The 20,209-nt window shown below is 39.8% G+C and overlaps 1 protein-coding gene across 1 annotated transcript in view; it reads right to left on the bottom strand.

Moving 5' to 3' along the window:
- Window positions 1-725: 725 nt before the first annotated feature.
- The window catches only part of nrbp1 (nuclear receptor binding protein 1), a 110,069-nt gene continuing 90,585 nt past the window's right edge, over window positions 726-20,209 (bottom strand). The window contains exons 11-17 of the mRNA XM_060831249.1: window positions 18,941-19,043; window positions 16,790-16,840; window positions 16,021-16,156; window positions 15,341-15,394; window positions 10,702-10,765; window positions 3,293-3,348; window positions 726-2,379 (exon numbers count right to left, since the gene is read on the bottom strand). Of these exons, the coding sequence (XP_060687232.1) occupies window positions 2,281-2,379; window positions 3,293-3,348; window positions 10,702-10,765; window positions 15,341-15,394; window positions 16,021-16,156; window positions 16,790-16,840; window positions 18,941-19,043 (563 nt within the window). The 3' untranslated portion in view covers window positions 726-2,280. The remainder of the gene's footprint in view (window positions 2,380-3,292; window positions 3,349-10,701; window positions 10,766-15,340; window positions 15,395-16,020; window positions 16,157-16,789; window positions 16,841-18,940; window positions 19,044-20,209) is intronic.

Genomic DNA, 20,209 nt, shown 5'->3' with positions numbered 1-20,209 from the left:
CAAGTGATGCAGAATTTTTCAGACTTGTGAAAATTACTACAGCAAGTGTCTGCAACCAAGGGTTACCAAAAGATTTGAAGCAGCTGTAGAAATGGAAAGTCCAACTTCCCAATTCTGGGATATAGTCTTCAAACTGCAAATTGAAACAAACTTGGAAACAGGTGTCTTTTCACTGATGTGTACTTAGTTAAACCAATGTTATACTGACAGCACCAACCAACCAACCAACCCCCACCCCCCACGTCAGCCATGTTAAGGTGACGGATTGTGTGTTTGTTACATATTAGGACACTACTTGCCAGAGTTTTATTAAAGTAAAGTAGGAAATAATAACATAACATAAAAACACAGGGGAAAAACATTTTTCAAAAGATTATTTTAACTAAAGACGCGTTCTCGTCAAGTTTTGAATGTGAAGGTTCCAATGTTGACCCCTCACTCAAAAAAAATACATTCAAACAAGAGCAAATTAATTATAGACCAAATAGTTCAAACAAAGTAGTTTTTCACAAAAAAAAACTCAGCAAGCAATGCTTCAATATATCCAATGAATGATCTTTAGAATTTTACAGTGCTGTGTAATGAGTTACAACTTTGGATCCAATCTCTTCAATGCACAAACTGAAAGGCAATGGGGTACTTCAAAGAGTATTTGCCCACACATATGTTCAAAACAATGTTTTGTGACACAATCAGGGTTAACAACAAAAATAAAAAGCCACACATTGCTTTTTCAGTACAGTATATTTGCTCCAATGAATGCTGCATTGAACGCAGACAGGGCTTTAAACAATGCCACAAATACAGTGTTTTGCAATTCCCAAAAGTTACAGCAACTTGAATTAATTCTCCAATGCTCCCCCACTCCACAATGAATTTTTCCTTTCACTGTGTTGTATCATGTCTCAATTCTTTTCATTTCAAAATTTCATTGTCTATGTGCAGAATGGATTGAAAACATTCCACAACATATACAAGAAAACATAACTAAGCTGAGAAAATGCAAGACATAATCAGAAAAGGTTACTGGCAAACTGGTTTTTACAAGCAGTCTTTACCTTTCCCTCTGCTCAACGCAAAATCACCAAAGAACCATGCCCATATCATATTATGGGCACTGTGTACTATTTGGCTCAGGATAGATGATGAAACACAAATCATCTCAACTTCCTTTGGCCAACTGACTTTTCAGAAACACAAGGCTAACAAATTCTCAATATAATTACAATGGTGTGCTCTTGTATCAAAACAAATAGAAGGCATTACTACATAACCTCAGCCACACAACTCAAAATGCTACAGAGTAAGGATTACAGATCTGTTTCATGGTTTGGCTTGATGAAAAAGAATGGGCAAGGATGAGGAAGGCTTCAATAAAGCATTCAGTTAAAATAAAGGCAGCCTTGGTGTATCAGGTGAATCCTAGGACTTGGAACGGATTTGCAATGTAGCTTCATTTCTGGGTCAGAAATTCTATACACATTGGAGCAAGGAAAGCAAGATGCTTCAATTTTGTGCTTGAATCCAGACAAATTCACTGAAGTTCCATTAATCAATTTGAATATGTTTACTGAAATGGTCACTTAAAAAAAAAGACTAGTTAACCATCAAGTTTGTGACCAATCACTTTTTTTCACACTTGTGCACAAAAGCCATGGCAATTTATGAAAATTTAAACTTTGACAAGTAGTGGGACTTGGCTCTCACAGGCAACCTTTTAAACTGTGTTTACTGGAACATTGTGAGGAAGTAATTAAAAATCACCTAGCATCCCACTTCTTGGAAAACAAATGTGCAAAGATTATACAACATATAGAGGAAACATGCACATCACTGGCATATATAAAGCGATACAATGTTTTGAAAGAGTTCACAAAAACGTATCTAGGTGATACTTCATTCTGTGCAGACCCCTCACTTTATAGCTCTTCTGTGGCGCATCCACGTCAGACTAAGCAACCTTCTTCCCCCTCCCCTCCCCCCCCACCTGTCTCCAACCCACCTATACTTCAATTAAGGAAAAGCGCTTTTCCAATGTGGCAGCGCTTTGCAAGTCATACGGCTAAAGAAAATACGACAGTCACAGGGTGAAGCACAGATGGGACATAATACTGACAACAGAACTTTTCAAAGGTGGGATGTTCACCAATCGTAGCTGGAAACTCATCACCATACTACAACATGCAATTGAGCCAGAATGCATGGCTTCCTGTGATGCCGTCTTTTGCCCGTCTCAGACCGATGATGAAGTAGCTGCGTCAAACAATGACTCTGGGATAGCTATGATGAAACAGTGACATCGGAGATGGAGCCATTCCTGCTGTAGAAGAATTTGCTGAATGTATCCTCGAGCAATGTGGTTAACCGGCTTTGATCAATCTGTTCAAAAGATAGGAAAGAGCAATTATGTCAAACCTAAAAACAAATGTCACAATAATTCAATATGCAAATCTTATTCCAGAAGTTCCAAAACACCCCTTCAATTATAGTTGATTTTAAATACAAGATATATCTTAAACCATTTTAACACTTATTGTGTGTGTTGTTCAAACATTATTAAAAAGAGATAGTTTTTTCACCTTACACTCATCAGGACTGACATGCAAGAAACAAAACTTAAAGGAACGTCAATTTTCACAGTATGAGAAAAGGGTGCTGATTGGTTTGATCATGATTGGCATGTGCATGGTTGACACAGAGATGCAGCAAGAGCTGTTAACCTGTTATTCTTGTTCAGCTGTTTAAAATTAGACCAAGCACATACACTGGCAGTCCGAAAAATACATTAAGTTTCTTTTGCAAGCTAGTGTATAACACAAGTGCCATTTAATAAATATTCCCCTTCATTGCATTTTGCATAAACATTTCCATTCAACATCACTACCTCAAGCTGTGAAGTACACAATGGATTTTGGATGTTCAAAAGGTGAATCAAGTCAAATTCTGAACTAGAATTACTCATATCCAAGAAGCATTATTGTTACGACAATGAAGAGAATTTAAGACAGTGGTCAACAGGAAGGCCTGTTTCACACTGTAGGGAATCTAATCTAATACTTTTTAGTTCCTATTACTCAAAGATATGATTTATACCTTTAAGCTAATTACAGTTGTCATAATATGGTTAAGTAAGTGCACTGATGAGTGTCCAGTATCAATGTAGAGAATGACTTTAAGGATAAATACCTGAGTGGTCACCGCACCCAAGTTATAAAAATGTAGCAATGAGGGAGAGAACAGAAAAGAAAATCAATGCAATAAACAAAATCAAAAAGCAAACTGTACTTCTTACCTCGCTGATGAATCCCAGTTGAACAAGTTCTGCTGCCAGCTCTTGACAGCTCTCATCTGTAAACACAAATTAAGTATTACTACTACTGATCATACTTGGACAACCAGGACAATTGCTTATAGTAATTTATAGCTCAGCTGCTTCATGAAGTGTTCTCTCAAAATATTTCATAAAATTAAAGTTCTTTTTCACCACATGATTTTCTCAAACCTTTTACATTGTTTATCAATCACCATTGTATCCTTGTCCATGAAGTGCTCCCCAGAGCAACTTCGTCAAGCCCTTTAAAATAAATTCTACCAAAATGCTTACAAGCCATCTTGGAACCTTGTCACTTCCAGCTCCAGATGGAAGGCATGATTGATGGCAAATTAATACTCTGTTGCCATCAAGTATGATCCTGGCTACCCTACAGCACAACAATGTGAAATTATAAACAAACTTTTTTTTTAAGAAGTTCTTCCAAGGTTAAGCGAATAAAATGAGATTAATTTAAGAACAATCTGAACACTGCAAATATCATTAATACTTTTCAATTCTGTGATAAGATTTATGTTAAGAATTTCACAGGGAGAATATATTGAGTCCAGAGGTGAAGGTCAGGCAGTTTTTTAATATTTCACACAAATGCTGACAGAAGATCTGCCTTCTGAGGTAGATAGAGTGTCCACTTATTTCGTTCTCAGATCATGACAACTGCATGCGTAAAGACAGCCAGGTTCTTCAAATCTTTGAAATATACATGAGAAAGTGATGATAAATCTAAAGTAACTTGACGCACTTTTCAAAAATAAAAGAGTTCTCTTCTCACTCTACTTTACGGACTTATCGGCATCTTTTGCAAAGAATCAAGGCAGTTGTAAAGCACTTGCTGGTTTAAAATTCTAAATCTGTGGCCAGTTTTAGTGAACAATACAGTTGAAAAGTATTGTCAGACAAAATCTTGTTAGAAGATGCTGCCACTATGGAACGCTGCAATCACTCTGTGCCATGGGAGAAAGAATGCAGGTATAAAGTGAAGGATGTGGTGTCAATCAAGCGAAATTCTTCCCTTAGAATATGCTGACTTTCTTGACTGTTGCTACGGCGGAAACCATCCAGGCAACTTATGAGCATTCTAACACAAACCTGAAGTCTGCTGTAAGAGTGCTGGACAGGATTTGGGAAAACAGGAGGAGGTGAGTTACTTGCAAATGCCAAGGCTCTTATCTAGCTACTATAGCCACAGTATTTACAAGTCGGGTCCAGTTAAATTTTGTGCCAATGGTAAACTCCAGGATGTTGACTGTGGGAGATTCAGTAATAATAATGTCAACAGACGCAGAGAGGAGACGGTTAGATTCTCCTATTGGAGCTAGTTACAGCCTGGCACTTGCATGGTGTAAATTTCACTCGTCACCTACCATTTCAAGCCAGAATGATATTCACTCTTGTTGCACATGGTCAGACTGTTTCAGTATATGAGGATTTGCGCATCGTACTAAACATTATACAGTAAACATCCCACTTCTGATCTGGTAATGGAGAACAGAACTGCTGCTCAAAATGGGTTCAGGACCTATCCTGAGGAACTTCTGCAGCGATGTCCTTGGGCTGAGATGACTGGTGTCCAACAACCACAATCTTCTTCCTTTGTTCTCAGTATGACTCAAAGCAATTGTTCTGCTTTTTGTGAATATATACTTAGGCAATTTTCCACATTGTTGGATTTATGCCAGTGTTGAAGGTGTACTGGAATAGGTTGGCTTGGAGTACAGCTAGTTATGGAACTCAAACCTTTTGGCCTATTGCTGAGATGTTGTCAGGGCCCAGAGCCATTGCTGTACTCAATACCTTCATTTCTTCAAAAATGTAACAAAGCTAAAGACTAAAACTAAAGATGGTGAGGCATTCAGAAATAAGAAATGGTCTCCGCAGTTAGCTGCGCATGTTACAGCCTTGTCTTTTGAACTGATCATGGAGGATGGGTTGTATGGAATTTTCTTCTTTAAAGTGAGCCGTTTAATTATCCACCACTCATTACCAGCGGACATGGCAGGACTGCAGAGCTTTGGTCTGATCCACTGATTGTGGAACTATTTAGTATTCGGTTTCTGTTAATGCAACATGCAAGTTGTTTTGTGTTGTATCTTAATTAGGCTGGTGCTTCATTTTTATTATGCCTGTTGTCTCCTGGCATGCCAACCTAAAAACTCTTCACTGCACCAGTGTTGGTCCTTTGGTTTGATAGCAGAGTGTGGCACATGCCAGACTATGAGATTGCACTCGAATACAAACATGCAGCAGATGGTTGACAGTGCCTCATGGACCTCGTGGTTCAGAGTTTGTTTCAAGGAGATGACGATCAATTACAGTATGTGAAATTAAATAATGAAGTTGGGGTTTGTTCAAACCTTGCAGTTTTTGGAATGAAAACTAGAAAATTCAAGTTTTGGACAAAGCCCAAACAGCAGAAAGTTTACCATTAGACTTTCAAAGGCTCTACTTTTGCCTCTCTTGCAGAAAAGGTCAACGCACAAAGATTTTGAAAGGTGAACTAACAAAAACACACCTGGGTCTAATAGATGGGTTATCTGAACGAATGATCTTTTATTACTGTGTGGCTGACAGAAAAATGATTTCACCAGCAGAAGTGAAAAAATTACCTCATTCCATTCTTGTGGTTTGGACTCTTAATAGAAATCACCCATTTTGTTTTGCTGCCCATAATGCCTGCAGATCTGCAAGTTTATTGTTTTTTAGTGGAATGTGGGTGTCACTGACTGGCCAGCATTTATAGCCCATTCCTGGTTGCCCTTGAGAAGGTGATGTTGTGCTGTCTTCTTGAACCACTGCGAACAAGAGGCAATCTAACCACTGCCCCTTGATATTCAATGGTGTTACCATCACTGAATCCCTCACTATCATCCTGAGTTGGAGATGCTGGTGTTAGACTGCCGATGCCAGAGCAACTGTCACCTGATGAAGGAGCATCGCTCCAAAAGCTAGTGTGCTTTCAATTCAACCTGTTGGACTATAACCTGGTGTTGAGAGATTTTTATCTTTATCATCCTGGGAATTACCACTGATCAAAAACTCAACTGGACTCACCACATTAAATACACAGTGGCTCCAAGAGCAGGTCAGAGGCTTGGAATATTCGCCACATGCCTGGATGAGATGTAGCCTCAACACAAGAAGCTTGACACCATCCAGGACAAAGCTGTCCACTTGATTGGCACTGCAGCCACTCCCTCCACCACTGACGCACAGTAGCAGTAGTGTGTACTGTGTACTATCTACAAGATGTACTGCAGAAATTCACCAAATATCCCTAGATAGCACTTTCCAAAACCAAGACCACCTCTACTTAGGAGGACACGGGCAGCAGATGCATGGGAATACTACCACCTTAAGTTCTCCTCCAAGCCACACCCCATCCTGACATGGAAATATATCATTGTTCCTTCACTGTCACTAGAGGTTAAAATCCTGGAATTCTCTCCCTAATGGTATTGTGGGTCGACATACACCAAATGCAGCCTGAGGATATTTGGTGAAGTTCTGTAGTGCGTCTTGTAGATAGTACTCACTACTGCTACTGAGCATTGGTGGAGGAGGGAGTGGATGGAGGTGTACCAGGTATGACTCCAATCAAATGGGCAGCTTTGTCCTGGATGGTGTCAAGCTTCTTGTGTTGAGGCTGCACTCATCCAGGCATCTGGGGAGTATTCCAAGCCTCTGACCTGCTCTTGTAGCCACTGTGTTTAATGTGGGGAGTCTAGTTGAGTTTCTCATCAATGGTAATTCCCAGTATGATGATAGTGGGGGATTCAGTGATGGTAACACCATCGAATGTCAAGGGGCAGTGGTTAGATTGCCTCTGGTTAGGTGATGGTCATAGTCTGGCATGTATGTGGTATAAATGCTACTTGCCACTTGTCAGCTGAGCTGGATATTATTCCGAGCTTGTTGTATTTAGACATGAACTGCTTCAATGTCTGAGGAGTGGTGTTGATCATTGTGCAATCATTGGCAAGCATCCCACTTCTGACCTTATGATAGTGGAAAGGTGATTGATGAAGCAGTTGAAGATGATTGGGCCTCAGGTACTATCCTGAGGAACTCCTGCAGACATGTCCTGAAGCTGAGATGACGGACCTCCAACAACCATAACCATCTTTTTATGTACCAGGTATGACTCCAACCAGCAGAGAGTTTGTCCCCTCATGACCCACTGATTCCAGTTTTGCTAGGGCTCCTTTATACTACACCTAGTTGAATGCAGCTTTGATGTCAAGGGCTGTCACTCTCACCTCACCTCTGGAATTCAGCTCTGTCATTACAGCCTTGGTTCAAACGTGGACATCAGGAGCTGAGTGGCCCTGGTGGAAACCAAAATGGACGTCACTGAGCAAGTACTGCTTGATAGCACTGTTTATGACACCTTCCATCACTTTACTGATGATTGAGAATAGACTGATGAGTAGTAATTGGCTAGGTTGGATTTGTCCTGTACATAAAACACTCAACATACTTCGGCAATTTTCTACATTGCCAGGTAAATGTCAGTGTTGTAACTGTACTGGAATAGCTTGGCTAGGTGAGCGGCAAGTTCTAAAGCACAAGTCTTCATTTCTATTACCAGAATGTTGTCAGGGACCATTGCCTTTGCAGAACAGAGGAAGCTAGATTATCCAAAGGACACGGACAGGGAGTATTTTGATCGGTTAATCAAATGCCACGCATTGAGACCTTGCGATCTTGTTTGGATGATTCAAACTTCAGTTTATCAAATGTTGGATGATCGCGGATCCTCTGTATCCAGTGCTTCCAACTGCTTATTAATATCACGTGGAATGAATCGAATTGGCTGAAGAATGGTATCTGTAACGCTGGGGACCACTGGTGGAGGCCAAGGTACCTGGTACTTCTGGCAGAAGTTGGCTGCGAGAGCTTCAGCCTTATCTTTTGCACTGACGTGCTGGGCTCTTGCATCATTGAGGATGGGGATATTTGTGGAGCTGCCTCCTCCAGTCAGTTGTTTAATCGTCCACCATCATTCATTTGACAGGAGTGCACAGCTTAGATCTGATCCATTGGTTGTGGAATCATGTAGCTCTATCACTTGCTGCTTATGCTGTTTGGCATGAAAGTAGTCTTGGGTGGTGGCTCCACCAGATTGATAAGTTATCCTCATGTATGCTTACTACTGCTCCTGGCATGCCCTCCTGCACTCTCCATTGAACCAGGGTTGATACCCTGGCTTGATGGGAATGGTTGAGTGGAGGTTATGCTGGGCCACGAGGTTGCAGATTGTGCTGGAGTACAGTTCTGCTCCTGTTGAGTTGATGGCCCACACTACCTCATGGGTGCCCAATCTTGAGTCGCGAGATCTGTTCAAAGACTTCCCATTTAGAACAGTGACATTCCCAGACAACGTGATGGAGGTTATTCTCCATGTGCAATCAAGTTTTCGTCTCCACAAGGGCTGTGTGGTAGTTGCGCTTACTGATACTTTTTTGGATAGATGCATCTGCAGCTGGCAGATTGGTAAGCATGAGGTAGAGTATCTTTTTGCCTCACTGGGTCTGTGGCAGGTCGGGAAGGAACCAGTCTCGCAGCTATATCCTTAAGGACTCTATTAGATAGATTGGTAGTACTGCTGCCAATCCACTCTTGATGGTGGATGTTGAAATCCCCCACCCAGAGTACACCTTGTGCCCTTGCCATCCTTAGTGCTTCCTCCAAATACTGTTCAATATGGAGGAGTACCTATTCATTAGCTGAGGGAGGACAGCATGTGGAAATCAGCAGGTGGTTTCCTTGCCCACGTTTGACCTGAAGCTATAAGACTTCATAGGGTCCAGAATCAATATGGAGGACTCCCAGAGAAACTCCCTCCAGACTGTATACCACTGTGCCACCACCTCTGCTGGATGTATCCTGCCAGTGAGACAGGATACATCCAGGGTTGGTGCTGGGGGGGGCGGGGGGGGGGAATTGCCTGTAAGGTATGATTCTGAGAGTATGACTATGTCAGACTGTTACTTGACTAATGGGTGAGACAGCTTTCCCAATTTTGGCTCGAGTTTCCAGATGTCAGTGAGGACTTGGTAGGGTCGACGTGTCTGTTTCTGCCACTGTCTTTTTTGGTGCCTAGACTGATTCCAGGTGATCCATCTGGTTTCATTTCTTTGATACTCTGCAGTGACTGGTACAATTGAATGGCTTGCTTGGGGGCAACTGAGATTGAGCCACACTGCTGTGGCTCTGAAGTCACAGATAGACCAGACCAAGTGAGGATGGTAAATTTTCTTCCCTGAAGGTCACTATTGAACCAGAGGTGTTTTTCTGACAATCGACAATGATTTCAGGATCATTATTTAAATTCCACTATCTGCTGTGGCGGGATTCTAACCTGGATCCCCACAACCTTATCGGAGTCTCTGGATTAATAGACCAGCAGTAATACCACTTGGCCATCACCTTCCCCAGTGTCTATGTCTATGCCCTGACAAATGTGCGTGATTGTATTTAAATGGGATACAGTTCAAGTTTGCAGAATAGCAGCAAATAATCCATTTTGCCACTTGTTAAAAACCACATTTATTCATAATAAATAACGTCTTGTGTTTATTGTCAAAACTTGGAGGAAACTTCTTAATTGCCCTAGACAACTTTAAGAGTAAAGCATATTAACTATCATGGTCATTGAATTGGACATTTACACTTTTGGGATATCTCATGGGATTGCAGGACTTGATTGCCAATGCACATCTCCCACCACAGTTACAACAGATTACAGAGATGCAGCTACAGGTCTTAGTTTACAAGTCAGAACAAGTTACACTGACATGAAAGAGCAATGTTTCCAGCAATCTGGAACTTGGTTTCAGGCAACCCACCTCAAAAAGGTGCAAAGTTGAATTAGAGAACTTCTGAAAAAATTACCAAGCTGCAAGGCAGAATTATATTAAAAAAAAGAAAAATGCATTTATTTGCTCTTAAATAACTCTGCTCTCCAGTTCAATAATGGCAAAACACTCCGAATGCTGGAAATCTGAAATAAGAAAATAAAAAGTGCTGGAGAAACTCAGCGAAAACCCCAAACCCAAATTAAACTGTAATAGTGCAACTATTGAAGAGATAAAAAACACAGATTTGCTGCTCAGCATGTCCAGTATGACTCTTTAGAAACATTAACTCTTTTTCTCTCCACAGATGCTGCCAGACCTGCCAAGTTACTCCCACATTTTAATTTCATCTGCCTTCATGTTGTCCTATGACTATTTAATTTTAGATCAATGTAAGCTATTGAATTGATCTGACAAACTAATTTAAATTTCTGTGGAAGTAAAGAAATCAGATGCATTTTGAGAAATAATTGAAATTCAGAGGGGCACAAAACAACAGATTAAAGTACGTACTGGGCAACAGGTCACAGCTGAGGTGTCTGTTTAACTTGTCTTCCAGTTTCAAGAGTAGAGTTAACTGAAGGAGAAAAGAATCACAGAAACAAATCAATGTTTTCTCCATTTTTTTTTATCCCTTAAGTAATTAGCTTAAATTAAATTTAAAAAAAAAACAATCTAGCCATTTCAGATCACACAGACATGTTTGCTATGCAACAATGGTCAACTCATGATAAACCCTCATAATATTTCCAACTGATTAGTTTACATTGGTGTAAATGACCGTCAAACGTCCTCAATTGTTTATTAAGCATACCATATGATGAAATTTTGACAAAAACAAAAAGCCCCAAATGAACCCTTTATTATTGCTAAATTACTAAACCAATCTAGGACCGCAGTAAAGAAACATCTGTATCCGTGCAGCACCTCCCCATGTCTTCTTGATGCCACAAAACATTTTGTTGTATTACAAATGTGATCATTTAGACATGCAAAGTACCACAAATAAAGCAGAAAAAAAATGACCAGTTAGCTTCTGACAGTGTCAATTGATGGAGGAAATACTAGTCAAAAAAACCAAGTAAACCTCATTCTCTTCAAATATGTGATAATATCATTAATGCCCAATTGAATGACTAGATGGGGCCTCAGTTTAACACATCACCCCAAATATGCAAATGCATCAGGGACATACAATACCATATGCTCACATCATTGCACGAGACTTCAATCTACAACCTCTAATTTACAAAGATGAAATGCTCCCAAATGAATCAAACTGCAGTAACTCATAGCACATCTTGATTAGAGGTTCTGTGGGGTAAAGAAATCAGATATTGGGGAGGGCAATGATAATCATTTAAATGATCCTGTCTGATTCTATATGAATATTTGCAGTTTTTCCCAGAAGACAGCCTGTCAACGCTACTTGACGTACGGTTTAATTATATCATACCGAAGAAACAACATTTAGGAAAAAATATTTGAAGAAAATAAATTTAAATGATAAATTCTAGACCAAAAGCAAAATAGGGAACAAGCCTCAAATCTTCCTGCTTCTTAAATGGTTGAAATTTAGAAAGAAAAGTTGCAAGTTGAATATGAACTTGTAGGGATATCTTCACTTTTAACAAAATAATCTTGGCAAAAATATACATATGAACATGCGAATCAGAAGTATGTCATTCAGACCCTCCAGCCTGCTCCAGCTTTCAATAAGATCTTTGATTTGATTACTCCACATTTTCACCCACCCCAGCAACCTTTCACTGCGTTGCTAATAGGCCTTCCTTCTGCTTTAAAAACAAACACTTTGCTTTCACTACCTTCCAAGGAAGCACATTCCAAACACTTGTTCCCCCTCAGAAAACGTTCCTTCTCATACCTACTTTGAGTGAGTAACCCTTTATTTTTATAACAGTGACCAGATTCCCTCAAAGAGAAAATATCCTCCACACAAAATTGGAGATGTAGTGAAGAGAGTTACCTCCGATTACAACAGGATCTGGACCAGATGTGCAAGTGGGCTGAGAAGTGGCAGATAGAGTTTAATTCAGATAAATGCGAGGTGCTGCATTTTGGGAAAGCAAATCTTAGTAGGACTTATACACTTAAAGGTAAGGTCCTAGGGAGTGTTGCTGAACAAAGACACCTTGGAGTACAGGTTCATAGCTCCTTGAAAGTGGAGTCACAGGTAGATAGGATAGTGAAGGCGGCATTTGGTTTGCTTTCCTTTATTGGTCAGAGTATTGAGTACAAGAGCTGGGAGGTCATGTTGTGGCTGTACAGGACATTGGTTAGGCCACTGTTGGAATTTTGCATGCAATTCTGGTCGCCTTCCTATCGGAAGGATGTTGTGAAACTTGAAAGGGTTCAGAAAAGATTTACAAGGATGTTGCCAGGGTTGGAGGATTTAAGCCAGAGGCTGAGGCTGAACAGGCTGGGGCTGTTTTCTCTGGAGCGTCGGAGGCTGACAAAATTGAGGGGCATGGATAGGATAAATAGACAAAATCTTTTCCGGGGTGGGGGGGGTCCAGAACTAGAGGGCATAGGTTTAGGGGGAGAAGGGAAAAATATAAGAGAGACCTAAGGGGCAATTTTTTCACGCAGAGGGTGGTACGTGTATGGAATGAGCTGCCCGAAGATGTGGTGGAGGCTGGTACAATTGCAACATTTAAGAAGCATTTAGATGGATATATGAATAGGAAGGGTTTGGAGGGATATGGGCTGGGTGCTGGAAGGTGGGATTAGATAGGGTTGTGATATCTACCATGGTCGGCATGGATAGGTTGGACCGAAGGGGCTGTTTCCATGCTGTACATCTCTATGACTCTGACATCACCCAATCAAAACCCTTTAGAGAATCTTGAATTTTCAATCAAAAGTTACTTCCTACCCTAAGCTCCAGCAGAAACAAACATTTGCCCTAATTTTGTTTTCTACAATGCAAACCTCAGAGCTCTATGTGCAGCAGCAGTTTCCGCATGTGGAAGCTATTGTGTTAGCATGACATGCAAAAAAATCTTCCAGCAGCTGCAAACCCAACAGGGTATGTTGGATATAAGGTAGCCTGACCATTCTAATAAGAGTTGAGTCAAGCTTCTCTGAACTGCCTCCAATGCTTTACTTAAGGCGACCAATTCTCTGCAGTATTCTTGGAGAGGTCTCACCAATGCCCTAGATCACTGAATTGTAACATCCCTTGTTATGTCTTATCAGGTGAATTGACTACAAAATATGCTATTAGCTTTCCGAATGACAGACTTTGTGTCTGCTCACTGTCATTTGTGAATTAATTCCTCAGCAACTGAGGTCTGCAACCTTTACCATTTCCATAATTTTTCTTATTCTTTCTGCCAAAATGGACAATTTCACTTTTCCCATAATACACTACATGCCAGGTCTCTTCCCATTCACTTAACCTGTCCCCTTTCGTAGCCTACAAAATGTCTTCTGCACAACTTCCTTTATGAACTGAAAAAATTCAGCAGGTCTGGCAGCATCTGAGAAAAGAAATCAAAGTTTTTGGGTCCAGTGACCCTTCCTCAGAACTATGAAACATGTTCTGAGGAAGGGTCAAGGACCCAAAATGTTAACTTTGACTTCTCTGCACAGATGCTGCCAGACCTGCTGAGCTTTCCCATCAACTTCTCTTTTTGTTTCTAATTTACAGCATCCTCAATTCTTTCGGTTGTACTCATGATCTATCGTTGTAAAAATTGCAACCGTACCTTTGATCCCTTCATCCAAGCCAGAGAATCACTAAGGTGCCACTGCAGAATGAGGGCAGTCAAAATACTAGTTTTGGAACCATTCATCTCTCCCTCAAACAATGTAAAGTTCCGTCATATTATCATCGATGCTAACAAAGGGTGCCTTCACTAGGAGGTCATTGACCAATCTTATCTCATTTTACAAACCAGAATATCCTGCTTTCTGGTTAATTCCAAAATGTACAATGTTAAGGAATGCACCTAACTTTGAGTACTTCTGCATATACATCATAAATAAATTGATAAAAAAGCAGGATAAGCTCTCTTTATACTTTATTACATTTGTTTCTTTATACTTTATTACATTGTGTGATTATTAGTAAAGTAACTTCTTGCCTTCTAGATCCTAGTTTCCTGCACTTAAAATCACCCCTCTCCATAGTGGTCATTCCATCATTAATTACGGGAGCTGGCCTTTACATTCTCTTGTATTCTGAGATTCTTGATTATTCAGGTTCAGAGTCAAGAGTGTGGTGCTGGAAAAGCACAGCAGATTAGACAGCATCCAAGGAGCTGCCTGACCAGCTGTGCTTTTCCAGCACCACACTCTCGACTCTGATCTCCAGCATCTGCAGTCCTCACTTTCTCCGATTCAGGTTCCAACCTACTTCACCTTTTAGCCCTGTCTCTGTAATGACTGTCAATTTGAATCATATGTTCCAAATTGTTTTATCAAATCATGTTTTGTTCCAATTGTTGCATGCATTAACATATAGAACCTTTAGTTTTGCTTTTTATTGTTTTTGTAATCTCTCATCCATTTATCAATTCACTCTTGGTATTGTATTCTCCATCCCTTCCTGGCATGGACAGTTTTTCATTTAGCATCTTACTAACTTTTTGTGCCATGTAGAAACTCTTCATTTACCACATCTTGCCAAATTTGAGCCCTTGTTCCCACCAATTAGTTTTAAACCTTCATTAATTCACTAGTTATGACCAAAATACCTGCCCTGCATAGAGTAAATCCCACTTTCCCAGTAATAGTGCCAGTGTACCCACTTCTCCCACTGGTCTTTGAGGCACAAATTCATTCCTCCAACTTCATTTCTTCTGTGCAATGAGTTAATGAGGAACAGAAATACTGCAAGTTTTATTTATGTTGTCATATAGAAAATATATGAATAAAATATTACTTAATTGATCTGTAGCAGGTAACATACACAAACACAGTAAAAGTTTTAAAAAAAAATTTACTGTGAATGTTTTCAAATAATTGAACTTTTTTTTACATGCTGAACTTTCTCACAAGCATACATTCATTCAATACAAACATTAACATTCACAGTTTGAATATGAGGAAATCAGCTGAAACAGTGGAGAACAAACATGTACAAGAAACTAATCTGCATTGCTTTAATGGAAAGCAAAGAACTTACATGATGCTTGGCTCCTTCGTCAACTGGCTCAATATTGCAGTGCATCTGAACAACCTGTCAAGACACACAATAAGAAAAAAAGTCAATCAATCCTTGCATCACTTTCAGCACAGCAGGTGGATCCTTCATTTAAAATAACTTGGAACTTAAACTATAAGTGCATAAATAAATCAGTCATGCTGGCTCACTGGGGCTGCACGGTTCTAACCCATTCTACTTCTGTGGCTGGGCAACATACCAAATACAAAAGAAAGCACTGCTTGTAGGACACCAAATCACTCCAGCCTTTGAAAAACTCAGGTAAAAACGAATTGGGCTATACAGCTCTCCTTCACCAGTGCACTGAGATTGTAATACTTGTAACCATACAATACAATGGAGCAGGTGATAGGATTCTATGTATACCTTTTATAGTGTAGATTATATTAGCTCAATTTATTTTGGCTAAGCTACTAAGTGTATTCTGTGTTATTCATTCTTAATGGCTTAAAGCCTTGAATTCCTGGTCTAGTACTTCCATAAGAAAACCTTCATTACAGGGGCTGTACAGTGACTCAAAACAGCCTATTGCCGCTTCTCAGAAAACCAGATTGTCTGTGTGAACATTTTAATCACTGGATAAACAATTACAAGATAAGTGGCTGAGCAGAAAAATAATAATGTTGACTGTAAAACTTTACCTTTCTTGTCTCCAGCTCTGCAGGTTCTGGTGTTGGGGTTTTCACAGATGGTGGGATAATGGGTGATGTCACAGTCTCTTGCTGTGGCTGCTGAGGCATGGGCATTCCAAATGCAGTCAAAGGATAAATACCATTCCTTCAAATTAAAGATGGACAATCACTGGTATAGAATAGTGTATATAGAAAACAAACCCTAAACGTCCAGAAAAATAACTGCTGGTGATGATCTACACATTATCTCAAAAGAGAGATAAAACCAGAGTTACTAAGCTGATACCAAGTATGGAGGGACTGTCTTATGAGGAAAGGTTGAGTAGATTGGGCCTATACTTGTTGGAAGAGGAGGAAGGGTGATTTTATTTAAACATACAAGATTGTTAGAGGACTTGACAGTGTAGATATGGAACTTTTTTCTCCCCCCTAGTGGAAAAGCATAGGACCAGAGCAAAATCTCAGAGTAAGAGGTCGCTAATTTAAGATACATGGAGGAATTTCTTCTTTCATAGGGTTACAAATCTGGAGAATTCTTCACCGCACAAAGCTGTTACAATTAAGTCGTTAAGTATAGTCAAGGCTGAGATAGATCTACTTTTAAGAGTTATGGGGAAAAGGCAGGAAATTGAATTTGGGGATTAAAAGATTATCCATGATCTCACTGAATGCCAAAGTAGACTCAATAGATTGAAATGTCTTACTTCTGCTTCTTAATCTAATAGACACAAGAATCAAGGAGGAATGATATTTACCAGCCCCAGTGTGGAATTCTTACCTCACATCCTCTAAAAACTTATCTAACTCCAGTGCAGGAAATTGGGAGAATCTGTAAGGAAAAAAGGATGCTTTATTTTTAGTAGTAAAATAGACAACTTGACATATGATTGACCATAACTCAAATTGTATCAGAAATAACACTGCTGAAAAGGTGTTGCTGGTTAAAGCGCAGCAGGTCAGGCAGGATCCAAGGAACAGGAAATTCGACGTTTCGGGCATCAGGATTCCTGATGAAGGGCTTATGCCCGAAACGTCGAATTTCCTGTTCCTTGGATGCTGCCTGACCTGCTGCGCTTTAACTAGCAACACATTTTCAGCTCTGATCTCCAGCATCTGCAGACCTCACTTTTTACTCAGAAATAATACTGTAAATTAACCATGTTAGATATCAGACAAAAAATGGTTCACATCTGTAAATAGCCTTAAGTTCATTCAGTTGCATTGCCTGCCAAACCCGAATTGGCTTGAGGAAGTGATTGTAAGCCACCTCATGAACTGAAGTCCATTTGGTGGTGTAAAGATACCCACAGTGCTGCAATGAAAAAAGTTCCAGAATTTTGACCCAGCAATTATAATGGAACAGCAATTTAATTCCAGGCCAGGTAGGCGTGCACTTTAGAAGCAAACTGGCAGGTGGTGGCATTTCCATGCATTCACTGTCTTTATTCTTTAAAGGACTTAAATTTTTTAACTTAAGTCCTTTAAGTTAAAAAAAATTGAAAGATCTGTGGATGCTGGAAATCAAACAAAATCAGAAATTGCTGGAAAAAAAACTCAGCATATCTGGCATCATCTGTGGAGAGAAAGCAGAGTTAGTGTTTCAGCCCAGAAGAAATATTAGCAAGGAAAAGGATGGTATTTATGCAGAAGATTGGGTGGGATGAGGGGGAATTCATGTGATAACAAGGCCTTATGTAGAGGACTGGGGTAAAGTGCTTAAGCCCCAAAACTGTTGATCTCAAACCAGGACCAACATCTGTCTCAGCCTTGCTGCAGTGCTCCTGCTAAACTCACTGCAAGCTGAAAAGAACAGCACCTCATTTTCCTCTTGGAAGTCTACAGAAACTCCATGGAATTCAATAATTTCTCCATTTATAAGTTAATCCACATACATGCATATAAATGCTATCCTTTTCCTAGCTAACATCAATTCTGAGGAAGGGTCGCTAGATCCACAAATGTTAACTCTGCTTTCTCTCCACAGATGCTGCTAGACCTACTGAGTTTTCCAAACAATTTATATTTTTGCCCCGAGAAGTTGTGTGGCTGCTTAAGGTTCACCAAATACTGAGCAGCATACTGAAGCACTGACATTTGCATGTAGAAGCAGCTGCCATTCTCTGTCTTAGAGATCGGTATAATGGAGAAACAAATTAGGGGATCGCTGCTTCTTGGCGGTACAGGTCACAAGTTTGTAAGGTGTCGTCGAGAAAGCTTGTACATTTATTTTGCTGGTAATCTGGTTTTTAGGGGCTGTCAACAAAAGGGACTTAAGAGAGTTCATTATCATTGGATGACTGTAACTTAGTAAATTTATCGCAGCAATACCTCTGGTTCATCAAAATTGCAAGCAAATTTAGCCACGGGGGAAAAAAAAAGAACATTGCCTCTTGGATGCAGTGGAGAGGATTGGTCACATTATCATCAGAATTCTAGGCAAATGTACAAAAGTTAAAACACTAAATGTTTTAAGTGTTTTACTAAGTCAGAGGATAAATTCGCTCTCACTCTGCTGAACTCAGAAAACAGTGACCTTATTTTGAAATTGGTATTTCTTATACTGCTTTTGATTGGACTTTAAATTTTGATAAAACTTCAATTTTCATAAATGCTCGTGTCCATTAAAGTGAAAGCAGGGGATAGAACACATGCAAGATCTTTGGGTCCCTGCAAACAATTCCCAAAATCAGATTTATTTTTCCTTTGGATTTATGATATTTGTCTTTCACAAGTTTGGGTGTCCAGCCTGTTGAAGGAGGACGCCCAATTTTCTTCTTCTGTTGCAGGCCCAAAGCACATTCAAGATAACTGGTGAACACTTAAAACATCAAAGGACAAATGGAAATGTATACTGACTGCATTTTGAAAACATGTTATCAGTCAATGCTTTCTGGTGAGATCTAAGAGGTTCAATTAATGCTTACAATACCTGATTTGTACTCCCTCTGCATCATGATGGAAAATCTCTGCTAGAACTGCATTCATATCCATGCTTTTTGTTATTTCTTCCAAAGCATTTTCAGGAATCACATCTGTAACAGAAGACTGAATGAAAATTGTTCTTGGCCTTTAGAGAAGCCTTCCACAAGAAATAAACCATTCCTATTCTTAAATTTAAGGCTACACCCTGCAATCATTCACATTGGACTCGGACAAGAAAATAAAATCAGGCATGTGGAAACCTCAATTTAAAAAAAATACATGATACATAGCTTCAAGAAAAAATACACATTTGCAACTGATTTTTCAGCTACAGAACCTACATTGTCAATTTAAAAAGTTCCCATTGTGGACCTTAAAAATGAGGCAGCCGTTGCAAACTTAAAAAACATTTTCAGTAAGATTTCCTAAACATTTTAAAGGTCCATGCTTTAAAGGTCCATGAGAACCTTGCTTCACAAGGAGATTAATTCAGAAATTGAAACCAAAGAGATTGTGAATTGAGGATACCTTTTTCTTCAACTGGCTGCTAAGTGTATAAAACAGACTTACTTAAAATGCATACCTGGCTGATTTATTATTGTCCATACCAACAATGACATGCAATATGTTGCAGTCAAGTTAGTATATTCATTACAACAGCACATCACCAACAGTGGATTTGTCAAATATTTTCACTGTCAAAACATCCAACGTTGCCCACGTGCAAAGGCAGATCCAAGATTATAAATACAAATTTTGTCAAGAATTCCATCTGGTGTCCTTGTTTCATAGCAACATTCTATCTAATAGTACTAATGACATAGGCAGCAAGAGAGATGAGGTCCTTCAAAAATAAATGAGGAGTTCGATCGGAAGCTGAAAAGCAGGACTTGTAGGGTTGTAATCTGGGGTTATTCCTTGTGCCACATATCAGCAAGACCAGAAATAGGAAGATATTGCTGAATGCATGGCTGAAGAGCTAGTGTACAAGGGAGGGATTCAGATATATGAATCATTGGGAACACTTTCAGGGCAGATGGGGTCAGTACAAGAAGAATGGGTTGCATTTAAACTAGAGGGTTACCAATATCCTTGCAAAGAGATTTGTTAATGCCACTCAGAAGATTGCGATTTTTTGAGAAGATTTGTAGCTCAGGTTGAGGTTCAGGTTATAAGTTTGCTCGCTGAGCAGCAAGGTTTGTTTTCAAACATTTTGTCACCATACTAGGTAGCATCAGCAGTGAGCCTGCGGTGAAGTGCTGGTGTTCTGTCCCGC

Source organism: Hemiscyllium ocellatum, chromosome 10 (genome assembly GCF_020745735.1).
Source record: "Hemiscyllium ocellatum isolate sHemOce1 chromosome 10, sHemOce1.pat.X.cur, whole genome shotgun sequence".
Lineage (NCBI taxonomy): Eukaryota > Metazoa > Chordata > Chondrichthyes > Orectolobiformes > Hemiscylliidae > Hemiscyllium > Hemiscyllium ocellatum.
The sequence above is the reverse complement of the archived record's forward strand: the minus strand, read 5'-3'. Positions and strand labels throughout refer to the sequence as shown.